This window comes from Pithys albifrons, chromosome 15 (assembly GCF_047495875.1).
Source record: "Pithys albifrons albifrons isolate INPA30051 chromosome 15, PitAlb_v1, whole genome shotgun sequence".
Lineage (NCBI taxonomy): Eukaryota > Metazoa > Chordata > Aves > Passeriformes > Thamnophilidae > Pithys > Pithys albifrons.
In genome coordinates this window covers 18,840,419-18,858,843 of record NC_092472.1, presented here as the reverse complement: position 1 = coordinate 18,858,843, position 18,425 = coordinate 18,840,419, and the positions used below count along the sequence as shown (strand labels likewise).

The window sequence follows — 18,425 nt, the reverse complement described above, 5'->3', positions numbered from 1 at the left end:
AAAAAAAACCAAAACAGAAAGGGACTCAAAGTATTCTGGTATAAATTTGAACCCAAGCCAGCTGTGTGCCCACCCCCCTGGGTCTGGCAAGACTTGTGGCACTTACACGATGCCGTTGGCACAGCGGGTACACTCGGGCAGCATCTGCAGCCCCGACATGGCACTGCCCAACTTCGGCACCGGCGCCTTCACGTGCCGGGGGCTGCTCAGTCTGTCAAGCTTTTCACCTGCCAAGAAATATAAACAGACACAGACTGAAAACTCAGCCTCTCAGGGTTTGGGGTTTGCTCTTTTTCTTCTATTTTTTTTTCCCTTAAGGAGTCAGATGAGTCTCTGTCACACAACAGAACCTGCAACTTCCTTGGAAGTTGTGGGACAGCACCAACTCAGCACAGGAAACTTGTCAAAGGCAAAGCAGCTGTGATTGAGAGATATGAGAGGAATCTGGCTCTAATATTACTTAGTGAATTAAGAAAGATAAATAGCAAAGAGCTCAGAAAAGCTCCAGAAAGAAGAGGTTCCATCACACCAACATTTCAGGTGCACTCAGTAGATCCACCATCAGTCAAGGAGACAGAGAGGAAAACCTCTTGGAGAATGAGGCAAATTAAACCAAACAATAATAGAATCACATGCATTTTTCTTCCTAGAGCACTCAGTTAAGGTCTAATTATCTAAACCAAAATATTGTGCTAGAAGATAAGGTCTTCTGGGGCACCAAGCCTCCTTTCACAGAAAGGTCCAGTGACAGGAAAGGAAGCAATGAAGCTTTTGTGCATATGAACAATATCACAGGAGAGTTTTCAGTGTTGCAATCCCCTCCCTACAGAGCACCTTCTATCTGCCCTTGTATTTTGGATTGCATTAACACACTTGGTGCCAACCCCTGGAACACTTAAAAGCTTCCAGTATCCATTGCCTGGCTTTCCATGGCTCCCAACTGACTGGTTTCTTGGGTGTGTACTGATCTGTGTCCTCTGTGATGGCCTAAGGTTGTAGGAAGGAAAAGCACTTGAAAAAGGACAATGTATTTTAGTCCATCAGCTGCCACAGCTTGGAAAAGCAGCAGAGGAGCTGTTGGATGAACAAGCCATTCTCCAGCATTCACACTTCCCACACTCCCTGAGCTTCCAGAGTATTTCAGTCCATCCTAAATGATTGCCTCAAGCCCTCATGCCCAGGAAGTCTCTGCAGGGCACAGGCACTTTCTGACCCAGGTATCTGCAGGGCTATGGTGGTTTAGGAAACTTGAGAGCAAAATCCAGTGGAAGTGCCTCCCATGGCTCCAGGAACATCTCTGCCTTTCCTAAAGGGAATTTTCAGTACCTGAAACCCTTGCATCATCACTCCTGGCTGCCCAGTGACCCTGTGCAGGTTCACATGGGGCTTTTGAAGGGCAGTGCTCAGCAAAGTTCCTTCCATGGAGAGAGCCCTGATCCCCCTGATCCCCCTCACAGATGTGAGCCACGTGTCTCAGGAGTGCCTGTCCAGGGCCCAGCTGGGAAGGAGAGTGCACACCTGAGTGACCCCTGGGGTGCACAGGCACCCTCACACCTCAGACCTCCTCTCCAGCCAGGGCTCTGATAAAGAGGCCAAGCCTGTCAGTAGTTCCAGACAAGTGAGTAAAACCAAAAAAGGACCAATTTCTCACCAAACCATTTCCCTGAGATGTCACACAGGCTCTGGTGATGCCGGGGGCTTCCATACCTGTCAGTGCCTGTGCAGGAGCAGAGAGGGGCTGCTCCACCCCAGGGTGCCCCCAGTGCTGGGCTGGCTCCAGCCAAGGGCCCTGTCAAGCCCTTCCTCTGCCTTGCTGGGGATAAACTGAAACAACTGCTCAAGCTGTTGGCTTCCCCCAGCAGGAGACAAGGCGAGCTTGGACCAGACATGCTCATCTGCCAACATTTAACAGTTAAGCTGTCACTGTCTCTCATACCGAGTGCTTGGATAAGCTGCTTAAAAAAGGAGAGAAGGGGGGGAAAGAGAATGAAAAAGATTTTATAGCAAAATGAACCCTGCAGAGAGGGCTGCTTCCCATCTTCCCAAATGAAGCCCTCTGATTTATGGTCCTCAGCAAGGCAGGGAGATGCTTTAATTCCACAACCTCAACCACTGCAGTCCCCGATATGGCTGCAGGGTTTGTCCTTCCTGGGCCACAGGCACCTACAGAGGCAAGAGCTGCCATTCCCCCAGCCCCCACCTCAGCACAAGGCATTGCTCCTAAGGGTGTGGGATGGGCTGCAATGCTGCCAGGAGAAACACATTCCATATAAAACAGGTTGTTGTCTGAGACACTCAGCTCCTCAGGAGAGCAGAGTTTGACTTTAAAAGGACAATGCAGAGCAGGCTCAGGCCAAAATGTATAACTTTAGGCTTAAGGGAAAAGGAGCCAGGGTGGCAGCCTGTAAAACAACCCAGCCAGGAAGACTCATGGGGCTTGAAAATGTGCTGGAACATCACAGAGCTTTATGCCAGCAGAGATGCTTTTCACTTAATTTCTCATCCCTTATGAAATAAACAGCGTCAGAACGACCAAGGCACAAGTGAGGCTGTGCCTGCAGCCAGTCACACATCCACCCAACACAGCTGAGGGACAGGGAGGGTGGCAGAGCCCCACAAGGTGCCAGTGACTGCTCCAGCCTGTTCCAGGCTGGCTGGTACCTGCCAGCAGCTGCTCAGGCTCCAGCTGAACACACAGTGCTGCACTGGTGATGGGCTGGTGCCAAGAGACTGCTGGGAGGAGCAGACATCCAGGGCTGGCTGGGACAGTCCCAGGATGTGGGGACTGTCCTGGCACCTCTTTGTCCTCCCCTTCCCCCGGCCTTTTCTTTCTCCCTTCCTCCCAGCACTGGGTTTCTGCCAGCCCAGGGCTGCAGGAGCAAACCAGTAAAGCTTCAGTTTTGCTCCCTTTCCTTGGCACAGAGGAGGGAGGAAGGCAGCAGTGTTACTAATTGGGATTAACACAGTCACTTCCCATTTGCCTCTTCCTAATGAGGAGACCTGGGGGAGCAGCAGACTCATCCTTGCTCTTGGTGAGAGACTTGAAGTCTCCAATTGGAGACCGTGTTTACCATCAGTTTTCCTGCCAGTCCAGAGGCTGCAATACTGTAATGTAAAGATACACCCAGTGCTTCCGAGGCTGATCCCACCTCAGGCTTTGCAGCTATGCCTCAGGCCCACTGAGAAAACCAGTCCTGGTGGAAACCCACAATGCTCAGAAGTTATTTGCAATTGTGCTTCTTGTGAAGCAGGAACCAACACCTTCCTAGTCAAAGAACAGACTTCACCACTTTCTACACACAGAAACTGAAGTGCAAAATCCCAACCCACTACCTCTCACAGCTTCATAATGAGATTTGCAGCACTTGGTATTTTCCCTAAGTTCCTGAAGTCACAGTATGAGGCTCTTGGAAGGAAGCAGAAAGAAGAGTCTTGCCCTAATGATCGTAAAGCAGAGCCTGAAAGTTTGAACATAAAAGCCCCAATAGATTTAAGGTTGAAAGGCAAATAAAAAGAAGCTGAAATGTATAGTTTGGGGATCTTACTGTTTAATGTGTTAATGACAGGGGCAGGAAGCTGTGACAGATGTGAAAAGCAAGCCAAGAGCTCCTGATCCCTATCCCTGCCCTGCTGAGGACCATCCCACGTCCTTATGCAAATGCCATTTACTTAACCAGACCAGGTTCCCTGAGTGTGATCTTACACAACTGCTTAAGGCAATCACATTTCATAAACTGTCTCAGAAAAACAGCTGCCACATTGGTTGCAAATCCAGCTTTCACACAGTGCTCAAGTCAGCCACAACATCTGGTAAGGCTGAGTATGTGAAACCCTGATTTGAAACCTGCCACCCTGGTGGTCTCCCCTCACTGGGCACTTGGGTGCCAACCTCCTTACCATTCTCACCAGCCTCCAACATGCCCTGCAAGTATCGGAAGGATCCAGACTGCTTTGGCTCTGAAATGGGCTTTTCATAATCCTGAAGCATCTTGTAGACATCTGACTCCACATCAATCCCATTTCTGTTCCGTGGCAGAGACTTCACGGGGTCAGTGCTGTTTTAAAGCAAAGAAAGAAAGGCTCAAGTCAAATGGAAACAGCTACTGTTGGCTCATCAGGGTGGTACCAAAATCTCCACATTCCCACAGATTCAATTAAGCACCTCTGTTCCCATGTGTTCCCCTGCCTGGAGGTATGTCTGGCCCAGGAACAGCCACTGAACCAGGGAGGTTAAACTTGTTCCCTGTTGGGTTCCAATTGAGCAACACAGCAAGAGCTGGCCCAGTTACCAGATGCCTTCAGGAAAGAGGCAGCTGCTTGCAAGAACTGTAAATTGCTCTGCCACCCAGGGAATTTATTGAAAAAATGGGTAAAACATGCATTTCATTAACTCTGTAAGGCCAGGGGATGCACCTGCCCCTTGTTAGGGCATCTGGAGGGCACGTGCCAGGCATGGCAGCAAAGCCCTTACCACTCACAAGTGCCTCTTCTGAAGCTGATGTTTCTGTAGCTGCATCACAACATCTATTTGCCAGACACAGCCCACAGCTGAACTGAGAAAAGCACCCCAACCAGAGGAATTGCCCTGTAGCCCCCCTCTGACCTTCAGCATCACCACCTGAAGCTGCTCCTGGTCTGTATGTGGCACAGTTGGGATACATGGACAACAAATAGCAATTAAACCATTATTCCAGTTCATTCAATACACCAAACCATGAAAAGCATAGTTTGAATAAAAAATATTTCAGGAACATGTTTAAATGTCCTGCTGGAAAGAGCTGAATCCAGGTGCTGTTGTGCTCCAGAGGCCCCAGTGCACAGCACAGCTCCAGGGGAAGTGCCTCCTTTTCCTTTTTACAGAGGAGGTCATCAAGGTCATTATAAACCCAATAAAAATAGCAAGAGACCTGAACTCCACCAGCTTCACATATTTTAGCAATCATCTGGCTCATTTTCTCCACAACTATTATATCTATGTCAGCTTAAACAAATAAACAAAAGAAACAACATTTACTTTCAAATAAACAAAGAGGTAAAAAAAGCCCAACAAAAGTCACTTTCAAAGAAAGGCCAACGCTCCATTTTCTGGTAGTGACTCCTGAGCAGTCCTGGTCCCTCTGGGGGGCTGAGCTGTGGATCCCTCCCTGTGAGACCTGTCCAGCCCAAACCCTTCAGGTGTGCTCCAGGTGTCTGCCTGCCCTGCCAGACCCTCTCCCACTCCAATTCACACATTTTCAGTGAAGGAGGACAGGTTTGTCCAGCCCACCTCGTGAAGCACCAGTTCAAAGAGAACATACTCCTGCCCCAATTCTCCTCAAAGACCCAAGTGCATCTCCAGGCTTTTGGCTCACACACAGATAACACCAGATTCATTCTCTGTATTTTTTGTGCAGTTCTTCTCTTCCCAACTTCATTAACTTTCCTGGAGCAGCACAGGGAATAAGCTGGCTCACAACATCACTGAAATACGGATTTGTGCAGACACAGAGTTCCCAAGCTGAAAAGAAACTCTTTTTGCTCTTTCTATGTGATACAGACATTACTTTCTTGCAGGATATTTTGCCAGTCTGGGGGAACATAAATCAGCATCCATGTAAGCCATGCAAAAGCACCCCAGCCCACAACCTGGCCTGTCTCAAAAGTCTGAGTTATCCACCCAGACCATTCTTGGCTATACAAAAGCCTTTTCTTTCCTAGGAGCATTATTTATTCCCCAACCTCCTGGACAGCTGCACTGAGCAGATCTTACATTTATAAACATGCCAGTTACTGGGGTTCATTTTTCTGGAGGATACCTCCAGCTCCCAGGGCAAGTGTTTGCTCCTGGGCATGTGGCAGGGTGATCCCTACTCCTAGGAGGGCAGGACCCTCCTCCCTGCCCTGGATATACACTTTGAAAAACCAGTAGATTAATGGCTGTGATACTCATAGAATCATGGAATTGTTTAGGTTGGAAAAGCCCAAGGTCCCCGAGTCCAGCTGCTAATCCCAGCACCATCAAGGCCACCAACAAGTGCCACATTCACATGTGTGTTAAATCCCTCCAGGGATGGTGACCCCACCACTGCCCTGCACAGCCTGAGCCAGGGCTGCACAACCCACCTAACCCTGACTCACAAAGCAGGAGCCCAGCCCAGCCTCTTGGGGGACTTGGCAATGTCAGGTCAGTGATTGGACTCTGTGATCTTGGAGGGCTTTCCAACATAAGTGAGTCTGAGATTCCATGATTTCTGGAGCTCCAGGGATACCACAGCCCCTGTGCACCCCTCCGAGCCCCAGCTGGCAGGAACAGCAGCAGAACCCTGCCCTGGTCCTACCTGTGGGCAGGAGTGATGTGGAGCCCACTCAGCTGGCCTGGAAGCCCCGACTCAGAGGCACTGTTGGCAAAGAGCCGGGGGGGCTGGTGATGCTGCACGTTCAGCACCTGCTTGTTGTCCAGGGGGCTGCTCCCACCCCCGTGGGGCACCGACCTCCTGCTCTGGGCAGGGCCATTGTCCTGCAAGAGAAGAAAAGCAGAAAAACCTGAGATTTAGAGTGTGTGATGTACACAGAGAGGCTGTGTTGGGACACAGAGTTTGCAGTAATAACATTTTACGTGTGCTGTGGAAAACAGAGATGTGCAGCAGGAAAAGGCAAACTCAGGCTGACCTGCAGTTAAATCATACTGAATCTACACAACTCCCCTTGGTCCCTGACCAAATGAATTTGCTGTTTCTCCATGGTGAGCCACTGCCAAATACTCTGCATTTATTCTTCTTATTTGTTATTTCCTCAAAAGAAGGACTGTGAGTCTGCTTCTCATTTCATGTTCCATCACTCCGAGGGCACTTGCTGTGCTCCCGACTTCAGGGCCATCACTCCCATTTCCATCAGCAAAACAGGATAAGCCCAAACTCAGCAGCTCCATGTGCAGGTTGGGCAACACCTGAAGCCAAGGGCCCAGTCCTGGGATTTTCACTTGCAGCTTCCCTTGCCCACAAACATTCATATTCGTTTTGGGATGTTTTCTCCCCAAATAACACCAGTCACTCACAGTGTGAGGAACACATCAGTCAAGGGTTTAGCTGGGTATTCACACTTCCATTTGCTCTTTAAGTCCCAAGGCAAAGTATGGAAATCTGTCATATGACCTCAAATTGGGAATTCAGATGCCATTAAAACAAGAATGTTCCATATTATTTTACCCATGTAAAACATTACCTACCTGTTATCCCACCTATACAGAATTCTACTGTAAATCCAGCAGTACCTACTGCCTACACCATGAGCCACCTGAGTCAGGTTTTACCTCCAAAGACTCAGTCTGGGGAGATAAACTAATTTCAGCAATTGGGAAAAGCAGCAGAGAGCTGGACACAGCCCATGGACACAGCCCATGGACACAGCCCATGGACACAGCCCATGGACACACGTTGGCTGCTGTTTCCAGCCATGTGAGTCAGACATGCCCATCCCAATGGAAGACACAGATGGTGTGTAAGAGGCTGGAATCTGTTCCAGGGCAGGTCCCCAGCCAAGCTGCCTCACATCAGCTTTTCAGTAGACTGAAGATGATGAAAAACCAAGCAGGAAAAGAAAACATAATCCTGTGAACAAATAACAAAGTGCATATTGTGGGGCTCTGATACAAAGCTTACTTTTTACTAAAATAATCCAATAAATACTAATTGGAAACAAATGTCTATCACTGGTGCATAGGAGAACACACTGGTGCTCCCAAACCTTGTAAAAATGAACAGCTAAAAGAAATAAAAGCCAGATCCCGCTAAAGATCCTGAAAGTCCAATTCTTCAGTTCTTCCTAAGGCAAAACTCCCATTGATAAACCCAGGCTTAATTAAGAACTGAAGATGGAGCCTTGGAGGGTTTTTTTCTCCCATCAGCTGAAACACTGCAGCCTCCAGCTCCCAGCACTTCCACTGCCTCAGGAGCTGCCTGGAGCCCTCTTGGCACAGTTCCCTCCACACTGTGCATGCACACACACGTGGGGAGAACTGCTTCCAACATAATAACTTCAAATTGTCTATTAAAAAAGGAATTTTGCTGCCAGGAGCAATATAATTTTAACTATTCCCGAATTTATGTTCTTTAAAAAAATATATACAAGCAGGCTATGGGTTTCCAATTCCCAGATTTACATTATTATTTCAAGGGAAATAAAGAAAACACTCTCCACCATGACACAGAGAGGAAAAGAAGGATCATAAACATTTTGGGGGGAAAAGTAACAGCCCATGTGGCTGGCAGCACTGACAGCTATGGAGTGATGCTTTCACAAAGCCATTATCCTTAATTATCCTTAATTATCTGTGGCCTGGGGCTTGGATTCACATTCGGTCCAGTGGCTGGAGGAGAGGGCAGGGTTCTCTCCTCTCCTCTGACCTCATGGGCCCCCCCACACTGGGGCCATCCAGACCCTTGGCTGGAGAGCACCTGACAGGCAGGTGTTTCTGGAATGAAAACCTCCTCCATCCAAGGGCCTACAGACCATCATCTCCATGGACTCACTTTAATCCAAGGTAGTTTGTAAAGCGTCGCCCCTTCGTCCCTGCTAAGTTCAGCAATTTGTACATCGAGACCAAACGTTGCTATAAAGCTCAAACTCATTGCCTGGGCACTCTCCAAAAGGCATGGAAGTGATGGTGATGGAAGCAGAGGGAACCAGAGCCCTTCCTGCACTGCTGGGCTGCTCAGTGGCCCCAGCTGCCACCAGGTCCCTGTGCCTGTGGGAGGATGATGCTCCTGGTGGTGGCAGCAGCTCATCTTTACTCTGCTCAGCTGTGGCATAAAGGCACAGGTGACCCAGCAGCATCCACAGGGATCAACTCTGTGTAGGCTTTGGAGAGCTGAGCTTTGTGTCAGGGCAGCTGCTGGTGCTGTGGGCAGCACTGACCCCTCTGAGATCACCCCATGCTCTGCCTTCCTTTGCTGCTGTTTCTCTGCTACCCAATTTTGCTGCACAAAAAGCTGCTCCCAGGCCAGAGCTGTCTCCTCTTTCTCAAAGGCTGTGAGACCTCTGCAAGGCTTTGCCCTGTGCAAAACACTTGCACATTCATTCTTGGAAACCCAGAACCAGATGGATTTCTTTCCCATTCTCAAATTCAAGATCAGTTCAGAATTTCCCCCCTTTGGGACCTAATTTGCTTTTCTTCGCTGGCTTTTCTTCCTGTTTTTTATGGCCTTTCTTAAACTAGAAGAGTTTGCAAACCCTTCCTAAGAGCTGGCCTGTGGAGTTTCACCAAGGAAAACTCCTTTAGCCAACAAACCAGAAACTCCCAATTTGTTGGGACTTCATGTTCTGATCCAAAGCATTTAAAAGTTCATTCACTTCTCAGTGCATTATAAATTAAGACTCTTAAAAGACCAGAAGTACAATCAAAATAATTAATCTCCTTTTTCCAGACCACCAGACAGAGACTAAAACTGAGGACTGCTAATTTGAGAGGACAACATTGTCTCCTACAACCTCCATCCAAGCCCCTGCACCATGGTGTGATTTGGAAGGACTTTGAGCAATGGTACTTTTGGTGTATCTAAGAAACCTTCCTTGGGAGCAGAGGCAAAAACACCTCCCAAATTGCACCCCCAAGCCTCAGATCCACCCTCCATCTGCCCATTTGTGCAGTGGTGGGGGAGATCAGCCTGGACAGGACCAGCAGCTGCTCTGTCCCTGTGTGTGTGTGCAGGGATCGCTGCAACGTTTCTCTTCCTCATCCCGCGGGAGCCAGTCCTGCTCTCTGTTATAAACACACCACATCACACTCAAACAGAGCTGAAGGCCATTAATGCTTGGCTCAGCCCAAAGCAGTTTTCTGTTTGATGTTCCTCAGATCCACCCTCTTCCCCAAACCAGACCACGATCGGTCGGTGTCAGCCACACGTTGGCTGCCAAAATGCTGAACTGGAGACACAAGGGTTGCTATTTGTGCACCAGGAGGGCAAAGCATCCTTCAGCCATGGAGTCACCTGGAAGAGGTGCCTCTTGTGACCACGCTTGGTGACCTGTGTCCATCATCCAGCAATGGCAGTGCTCCAGTGCTCTGGCTCCTCACTGGCATTTGGCTTCTCTTCCCCTTGCTCCAAGCCTGGGTAATTGAGCCCAAATTGACTCTGACCTCTCCTGGCAGAGGGCTTTTTGTAGATGAAATTTTACTGCCTTCATTATTGCAAGTCCTCTTTCATGACAAGCACTTAAGCCTGAAGACACATCCCAGGACATCCTGACAGGCTGAAACTCAGCCTCTGCCCAGACACAACTGCAATGCAGCCACTCCTCTCCTTCCCCCAGCTTTTCAGCAGCTTTGTCTCTGATAAACTGGTTCAAAAGTCTCAGAAATGGAAATCTTATTATTAGCCCACAGAGGATGTGCACAGGACAGAGAGCACGGATTTAATTTCAATGCAAATACCAGATTTACACTGTGGCTGGTGGCCACAGGAGCAGGACTGATTCCCCAACAAAAGCTTCCAAAGAAGTCCCACAGGGAACCCTTATGTTCAAGGCTGCCCCAAAGCTGGGGGAAAAGGATAAATTTTAAAAGCTGGGGGGAAATAATAATTTTTTAAAGCTACACTCATTTTAACACGTTTTTCCCCATAAGCACAGTTCAGATGCCCTGTGCATATGCTGCTCTTACAGACCAAGCAGGCTCCAATCTAACTTTTCAAAGCTCCTGTAAGTACAATCCCATTATTTAGCTCAACTCAGAAGGTTAAAAGATAAGAAAAACAGTCAGGTATAGTTTGCTGAGGGTGGATAAACAGAGTATGTGGGTTATTTTATGAGACAGATTTTGAATATTGTGCCAAGCTGCCCTTTCAGCATAGACCACAGTCTGAAAGGAAAGTCTGAAGGAAAACTTCATCCATCACGTCCCTCTCGCTGTGCTCCTTTCCCAGTCGTCAGCTAAACACCAAATTAATTTTTCAGATCTCTCTAAGTAAGAGAAGAAACCTTTAAGGTCAGATGTTCTTTTGTAAAAAGGCTGCAGACAACGTTCACATGAAACACAACTCAAGCTGGAGCCTGGTGGAGCCCCAGCCCGTCTGCACCCCCAGGACAGGCTGTGCTGCACCAGGGCATGCAGTGACAGGACAAGGGGAAGGGCCTCATGCTCACAGAGGGCAGGGTTGGATGGGATATTAGCAAGAAATCCTTCTCTGGGAGGGTGGGCAGGCCCTGGCACAGGTGCCCAGAGAAGCTGTGGCTGCCTCAGCCCTGGGAGTGTCCAAGGCCAGGCTGGACAGGGCTTGGAGCAGTCTGGGCTGGTGGGAGGTGTCCCTGCCTGTGCCAGGGTGGGACTTGCTGAGCCCCAAGGTCCCTCCCAACCCAACCCATTGTGTGATACTGTGACACTGCACAGCACGGGACCAGCACACCTCTAACCCTGGCACCATCTCCCACAGTCAAAGAGCAGCACCATTTCCCCACCTTGGAGCAGCCACTCTGCTGGCCACCAGCAGGGCTCTGGCGGCTCCAGCTCCCACAGCTCCAGGGAACAGCTTCACCTCCTGGACAAAGCCACAGCCCTCGTGCAAATTAAAGAGCTCAGGAGGGACTTGATCTGCAATAACTTTATCCCTTAAGCCACCTGGCTCCCCAGCGGTCTCCTAAAAATCCACAGCAATGAAAAAATGTTACCCAAGACCGTCAGGATTAAAACGTGTTTCCATTTATCTCGCCTGCTGCAGAGCAGAGGGCACGTTTCTAACATCAGTGGTCTGGGGGGTGTTTAACCAGCAGACAGAGGAGAGCTTTGTACAAACGTCTTTGCAGAAAAGCCTCAAAATTTCCTCCTTTCTCTGGCAGCAGTGACAGCCTCCTGCCAGGTGACTAACTCTGCAGATCTAAGCTCAACAACAGTCTAAACCCCGGAGAGAACTTTCCCTCTATTCCCAGTGTTCAGGGTCACCTTCCAAGCCTGGGGCCAGCAGGGCATTGCTCGGTGCAGGTGTTGGGCTGGCACTCCTGCCAGGGCTCAGCCTCAAGCTGCTCTGCCAGGCACCAGCTGCTGCTGGATCAGCCTCCCCACTGACAGAAAATATCCACTGCAGATGGAAAAAACCCCAAGCCCTCCTGCCTCTCCCCTCCTCCCAGGGAAGATGCTGCTGTTCCCATTTCAGTCTGTGCTTTCACTGAATCACTTTTCTCACCATCTGGTGTTTGGCTTAAAGGACAAACCTGGTGAGCTTAACACTAACAGGCTACATCCTGATTTCATCCTTTCTGCCTTACTGTTTCTCTCCTCCCTCCCAGTTGGGGAATTGTTGCATTTTCAGGTATTATCATATCACACTTTCTGATTTTCTCTCCATAACCACTACCAGCAGCTAATTGAAACTAAAAGCATCAATAGCAACAAGCCACAGAGATATGACATTTTTAAAACCAAAAGGTGATAACTTCATCAATGTGGCTTATCTGAACAACTCCTTCTGTAAAAGCCAAACGAAAGTACATAAGAAAGCAGAGCAAAAGCAGTAGGATAATATATTTTTGCTCATTTTGGAATGCCCCAACATTTTGCTTTTACTCCTTAACAAAAATGATAAATTCAGTTAGATTAAAAAATGTGTCTCAGGCTTTCCCAGCCCCCTGTGGGAGCACCTGCATCCTAAGGGATCATGATGAGCATCCCTCCAGCATCTCCCCCTGCACCACTGGGGATGGCTCTCCTCGTGCTCTCACTCCAGCAGGTTACACAAGTGACCTTCAAGAGCCATTAATTCCTCTTGAGGGAGAAACAAGGAAAAATGAAATGGGAGAAGTTGTTTTTCCTGATGGATAAGAACAGAAACACTGAGCTACACCTGTGCTTTCAAACACTCAGCACTTCTGAGTACACAAGCAGCAGTTTCCTTACCTGTGTCAACAGAGTCATCACTGAAACTGATGTTATCAAGTAAAATAACACAGCACGTCTGTGTTAGTGCTTTATCCAACACCATTTTGTTTTGTCCTAAACCAACTCACTGTCACCATTTCACTGTTGCTCCTACATACCTTCAACAAAAAAAGCTATTTGAGTTACCCCGATGGAAGAAAACACCATTTTGAAGTTTCCATTCCCATTTTCTCCCCACTTTGTCCTAAGATTGGTTTTGTCTCTTTTATATACCAGGATTACCAGAGCTCCCTTAGAGAGGCTGATTTCTGTAAGAGACACACAGAGAATTTCCCAGAAAAGGTTACAACCACAACAGTTCAAGATGTTACAGTGATACTGAGGAATTCCGTTGCTTTCACATGATTCAATATTATATCACAGGAAAAAATAAACACAATTGCACAGCAGTGTGTGTGTAACCTCTTCACCCAGTAAATCAGCTGAGTGTTTCTGGTGGTGTGTGCAAGCCCTGCCGTTTGGGTGTGAAACGCTGCAGCTCACGGCGGATGCGCCCACAGCGGCCGTCAGGACTCAGCATGTTTCTGCTATTAAGTCAGTATTAAATCAGTCCTCAAACAACGAGCTGGGAGTTCCCATGGACGGTGGTGCCAGGGCATTAGCTCATCCTTTGTTTTCCCCAAAGCACGAGGCAAACATTTGCCTTCGCCCTCCTTCGCCTGGAGGGCAGTCGGTGCCCGGCTGGGGGAACTGGGGGTCCACACAGACACAGCCACGGCCCATCCCACCCTGGGAGCAGGGGAGGAAGGAAGGTCAGTGGCCTTGAGAAAGGAAATTCCACCTCTCCAGTGAGGCTTTAACCCCCAGTTCATGGAAATCAGCATGACCTATGCCAGTCTCTTGCAAAGCACTACATGGAAATTTCCTGCACAGCAGCAACCCAGGGAGAACTTAAAGCACATACTCCATTTAATTAATTTAGCTTAAATTAACTCCATGACTCAGTTAATTGAGGAGACATTCACCCTCAGTAAAACAAAGTAATGATAATCTACTGAGACCAAGGAATAAATATGAGCATATTTAAGACATTTTTAAAGCTGTTAAAGTCAGTGCCAAGGGCCAAGCCAGCACCAAACTGCCCTCCGTGCTCCACTGCAGGACACCCCTGCTGTCCCACCATGCCCAGAGCTGGGATACCAGAGGCCCAGAATCCTCTGAAGACCACACGTGATCTTATTTATTTAATTAGTTGCACTATGATCAGTAGGGTAATAGACTGATAGTGTGTGTGAGGCCAGGGCTGGTATGAGAAGGAATGATGCTCATGCCAGGAATGATGCTCATGCCAGGAATGATGCTCATGCCAGGAATGACGCTGCAGAGCCCACACTGGGTCCCCAGTCCTGCAACACACACACCTGAGCCCATCCAACAGCAAGGAGGGCAAACCCAGGTGTGTTCACATTTCCACTGGCCTGGCTCACACACAGGCTGCGTTTCCTGCACTGCCTGGATCAGGCTGCTCAAATAGCTCCAGAGGATGCAAGTTTGTGCCAGTTCCTCCTCTCCACCCCATCCTGGCTGGCCTTTTCACATGCCAAGCCACACTCCTCAGTCAGGGCAAACTAACGTGGAACTCTACAGACAGACTTTGGTGTTGGGCACAGAGTAACACATTATAGAAAAACCAGCCTTCTCTTCTTCCTGTGCAACTGCCCTGCCACTACAGAGAGACCAGCTCTTCTCCTCTGCCCAGGGCTCACCCCAGGCTGGATGGGCAGGCTGGGGAAGCTGCTGCTCAGGACACACCACAGAAGAGGACAAGGCAAGGGGGACCAGGAGGTTCATCCCTCCCCTGAGAATGACAGGGGGCCACTCTGCCAGGAGGGCAGCACTGGGATGCCATTCCCAGCTGAGTGCCTGCAGGAAGTGCCTCTCCCTGTCCACGCTGCCAGAGGAAACCCAGCCTGTCACCTCACATGTCTTATTGCACCCAGGTGTCCACGTCTGGGAGGACTCACATCCTATTCCAGCTCTGGCTGCACGATGCTAATTTAATTTCTGCTGCAATTATTCTCCCATCCAGACAAGTGATCTACTGTCAATTAGCACTGACAGTCCCCACAGCCCAAGGCCCATGTTTTCCAGCCCCCCTGGGCCAGAAAGTTGCCAATTCTGGCAGTTTGGGAAATGGTCAAGAAAACAAACACCCTCTCCTTTTATTAGCACCACATGGCAGTATTTTGACTAGAGAGCTCACGCTACAGGAAGCCAAAACCAGTGGGATCTCCAGAAACTTATGGATGGGCACTCCCACTCCCTCTGTCTGGCAGGGAGGAGCAGCTGGGCCAGTGCCCTCAATGCCACCAACACCATGCAAAGTGAGACTGGGGGTCCCAGCAGGCAGCAGTGATGTCATGTCTGCAGGATGGGAGTGCTGCTGCTGGCTGGAGAGCTCTGAGCTGCCCCAGCACCCCCAGGGCCCACCTCCACCACCTCCAGGTCCAAAAGACATGCATTTGTTCCTTAGGATGCAAGTCTGAACATCACTGCATTTGTGGCCTCCCCTACAGATCCTTTCTGTTACAGACAGACTTGTCCAGTGAAACCAACTGATAATCAAAGTCTGCTTTTTCTAAAAAAAAATTATTTCCCAAGGATGACTTACTCATCCTGCTCAGAGTTGTTTCTGCTAATTGTGAACAAGCAGCTCTCCATTTCCAGCTTCTTCAGTTGTGGGGGCAGCTATTCCCTGCAGTCACAGCATTAATCAAGGTTTAATAAGGAGGATTGATTACATTCTTGGTCTCTGAGTAGTGATTTTCCACACAGCTCAACTGAGAAACCACAAGAGATTTAGAAAGAGGGGAGAGGAGAGCTCACAGCTGCTCCACACCTTCCAAGCTCTCTTGCACAGATGATAATTACAAGTCTCACTGCCTTCAAGACAAAGATTACACCTAAATAAACTAAATTGTAATAATAAAGATACAGCCTTCCTGCATCATCCAGACTGAGGCATTCTGTTTATGGCACATGTTTCAGGGCCTCTAGCAAGAATTACTGTAGTCACAAGTCAAAAGACTTCCAAAACATCTTTGCCCAGTGTGATGAAAAAGCTGATAGAGTAAAACCTGGAGGAAAGAAGGACATGTGCTCCACATTACTGCAAAGGCCACTTTGGGTAAAACTCTCAAAACCCTCTTCAAGAACAACCCCAAACTTCTTTTTGTGATTTGAGAGCAGAATTCCAGCAGATTTTTCCCCTGCATTTCAAAGCAGATTGCTTTATTCCAGATGTGAGGAAGTGCACCTAAAGGTTGCACATTTTGAGCCAAGTTATTACTTTACAGTGAGGTTTTTCTTTCTCACAATCTAGTAAGTGCCTTTGCTAGAGGGGCTGGAGGAATATGGCATGGGACAGCCCTGGGTCACCTGGCATTGTGCCATGACCATGGAGCAATGAGCTCCACAGCAACAGGGATGGGATGGTTGTGGCAAGGGTTGGCTCTCCTGGGTGCTGATGGTCACCTCAGCACCACACAGGCCAGAGGACATCAGAGCACAGCTCTGACACGTGTCCTGAGCTGTCAGCATCAACCAGCTGGATGCACAGATGGTTTGGGGAGGAAGAAGAGTCAACCAGTGAACCTTGGGTGCAACCACAGCAATGTGTGCACAGAACCCCCTTCATCTCCCCTCTGGGAAAGCCAAAAAGCCATTAACCAAGACTATATAGGGATACAGGCACTGAAAAAGAGAGCAAGAGCAGGAACCTGCTGCCTGTACCTATGTACCCTTGTTCACACACCTCTCTCAGTGCCCCACCACAAACACATCTGCTTTACCCACCTACTCCTCAGATTTACATATTTTCAGTGTAGGTCTGGATTCATGATAATCCATCCCTACCCCCTCATTATATTCCATAGAACTGTCTAATTTTTAAAAAGATCCATATGTAACATATATTAATAGCCAGATTCAAATCCAATCTGCATTAAACCTCAGAAATGTTGTATCTGGCAGTGGAACTGCTGCACATTTGTTCCTCATTTAATATTATTCATAAGGTTTGGGCACATTAAAGTCTATTAAGAAAAAATATCTGTCAGAAAAGATGGCTGTAATTGATGAATGAAGCAAACATGGCCAGAACCCAAAGCCCAAGCTCACAGATCACCCTGTGCTGTCACTCAGGGCAGGAAAGACAAACAGCCCCACATGTTGCTTGTGTGCAGTACCAGGGCAGGTTTGCTGCTGCTGCAGTTGGGCTGTGCCTCTGCCCACTGTCCCTGGGCAGGAATGCAGAATAGATGCAAATTCCTCATGGCTGGAATGGCCAACAGACTCAGTGGCCTCAGACTCAAGTCCACTGTTCATGGGGTTTGAAGGATCCCATTGCTCGGTGTGGTCTGTGCTGCCAGGGCTCTCTTCCTCCTCCCCACTGAAGGAGACACCACTCCTTGTAGCATCATTCCCCCCCTTCCCCCTTACAGCTCTTGTATTCCTTCTGGACTGAGGCAAGGGAGGGCAGCAGGGGCCCCTGGGAGCCTTGTCAGGACATTCTAAGAGCCCTCTAAGAAAGGAGCAGGTGAGCTAAACCAGCAGAACCTGCACGTGGGCATTTCATAAGGGCTGGAGAGAAAGCACAGAACAGCACATGACAGAAACCACCTCTGTGGAGAAGATGATCTGAGCAGTATCTGAACACTCAGTGTCAGCCCAGAGCATTCCTGTGTCACTGGGCAAGCACAGAGGGTGTTGTCAGCCTGAACTGATGCAATTCCATGTTCTGAAGGCTGCAGCAGCCCCGGGGCCTCTGCCACTGCCCTGGGAGGGGTTGGCCAACCTACAGCAGTGAGAAGTCCCAGCCCTGGCTCCAGCTCTGCCATCCATGACCTTGGGTGCCCTGGGAAAGCTGGCAGCACGTGCATCAACTCACCACACATCCAAGGGGCAGCAAGAGAGCAGGGGCTGACTCTGCCCATACCCCCAAGCCCATCTCCTCATTCTCCAGACATCTCTATGGGATGGACTAGCACATCCAACAACTGACAGACAGTCCAGCAACTCAGAGGAAGAGAGAGGAAAGAGACCCCCATTCCTCTTCCCATGCAGGAGCTAAAGGCGAATGAGAGTCATTTTTGACCCTGCTGACAAACCATTAGTCAGGAGAGAAGGAGAAAAGAGGGAGACCTGCTCAGCTCCATCCGCTGCCTGGCAGCTGCGGGAGGCAGCACTGGCATCGCCCCACAGGGCAGGAAGGCAGGGCAAGGTGCAAGCAGGAGGCTCCAGGGAACAGAGCTGAAGACAGAGGGAAGAGAAGCTGCAAAAGAAAGAGGAGAAAGGATTGAGACAGGAAAAACAGAGAAAAAAGAGGGGAACATTAAAAAAATAAATCCACCACCATAGGAGGTGAATCACCACCACGGGATTGGGAGGGTGCTGTTGATTTTGGAAGCAGCTGAGGTGGAGGCACATCAGCTGAGGGGATGCAGACAGACCCTGGGTGTGCTGTGCCCCAGGAAGGGCAGGCTCAGGGCAGTGCCAGCAGCTCCATCCAAAATAACACTGA

General features: G+C 49.1%; 1 protein-coding gene across 1 annotated transcript in view; it reads right to left on the bottom strand.

Annotated features, from left to right (window-relative positions):
* PDLIM4 (PDZ and LIM domain 4) overlaps positions 1 to 18,425 on the bottom strand; it is a 43,253-nt gene that overhangs the window by 3,346 nt on the left and 21,482 nt on the right. The window contains exons 4-6 of the mRNA XM_071570203.1: positions 6,318 to 6,496; positions 3,898 to 4,055; positions 107 to 227 (exon numbers count right to left, since the gene is read on the bottom strand). Coding sequence (XP_071426304.1) covers positions 107 to 227; positions 3,898 to 4,055; positions 6,318 to 6,496 — 458 coding nt within the window. The remainder of the gene's footprint in view (positions 1 to 106; positions 228 to 3,897; positions 4,056 to 6,317; positions 6,497 to 18,425) is intronic.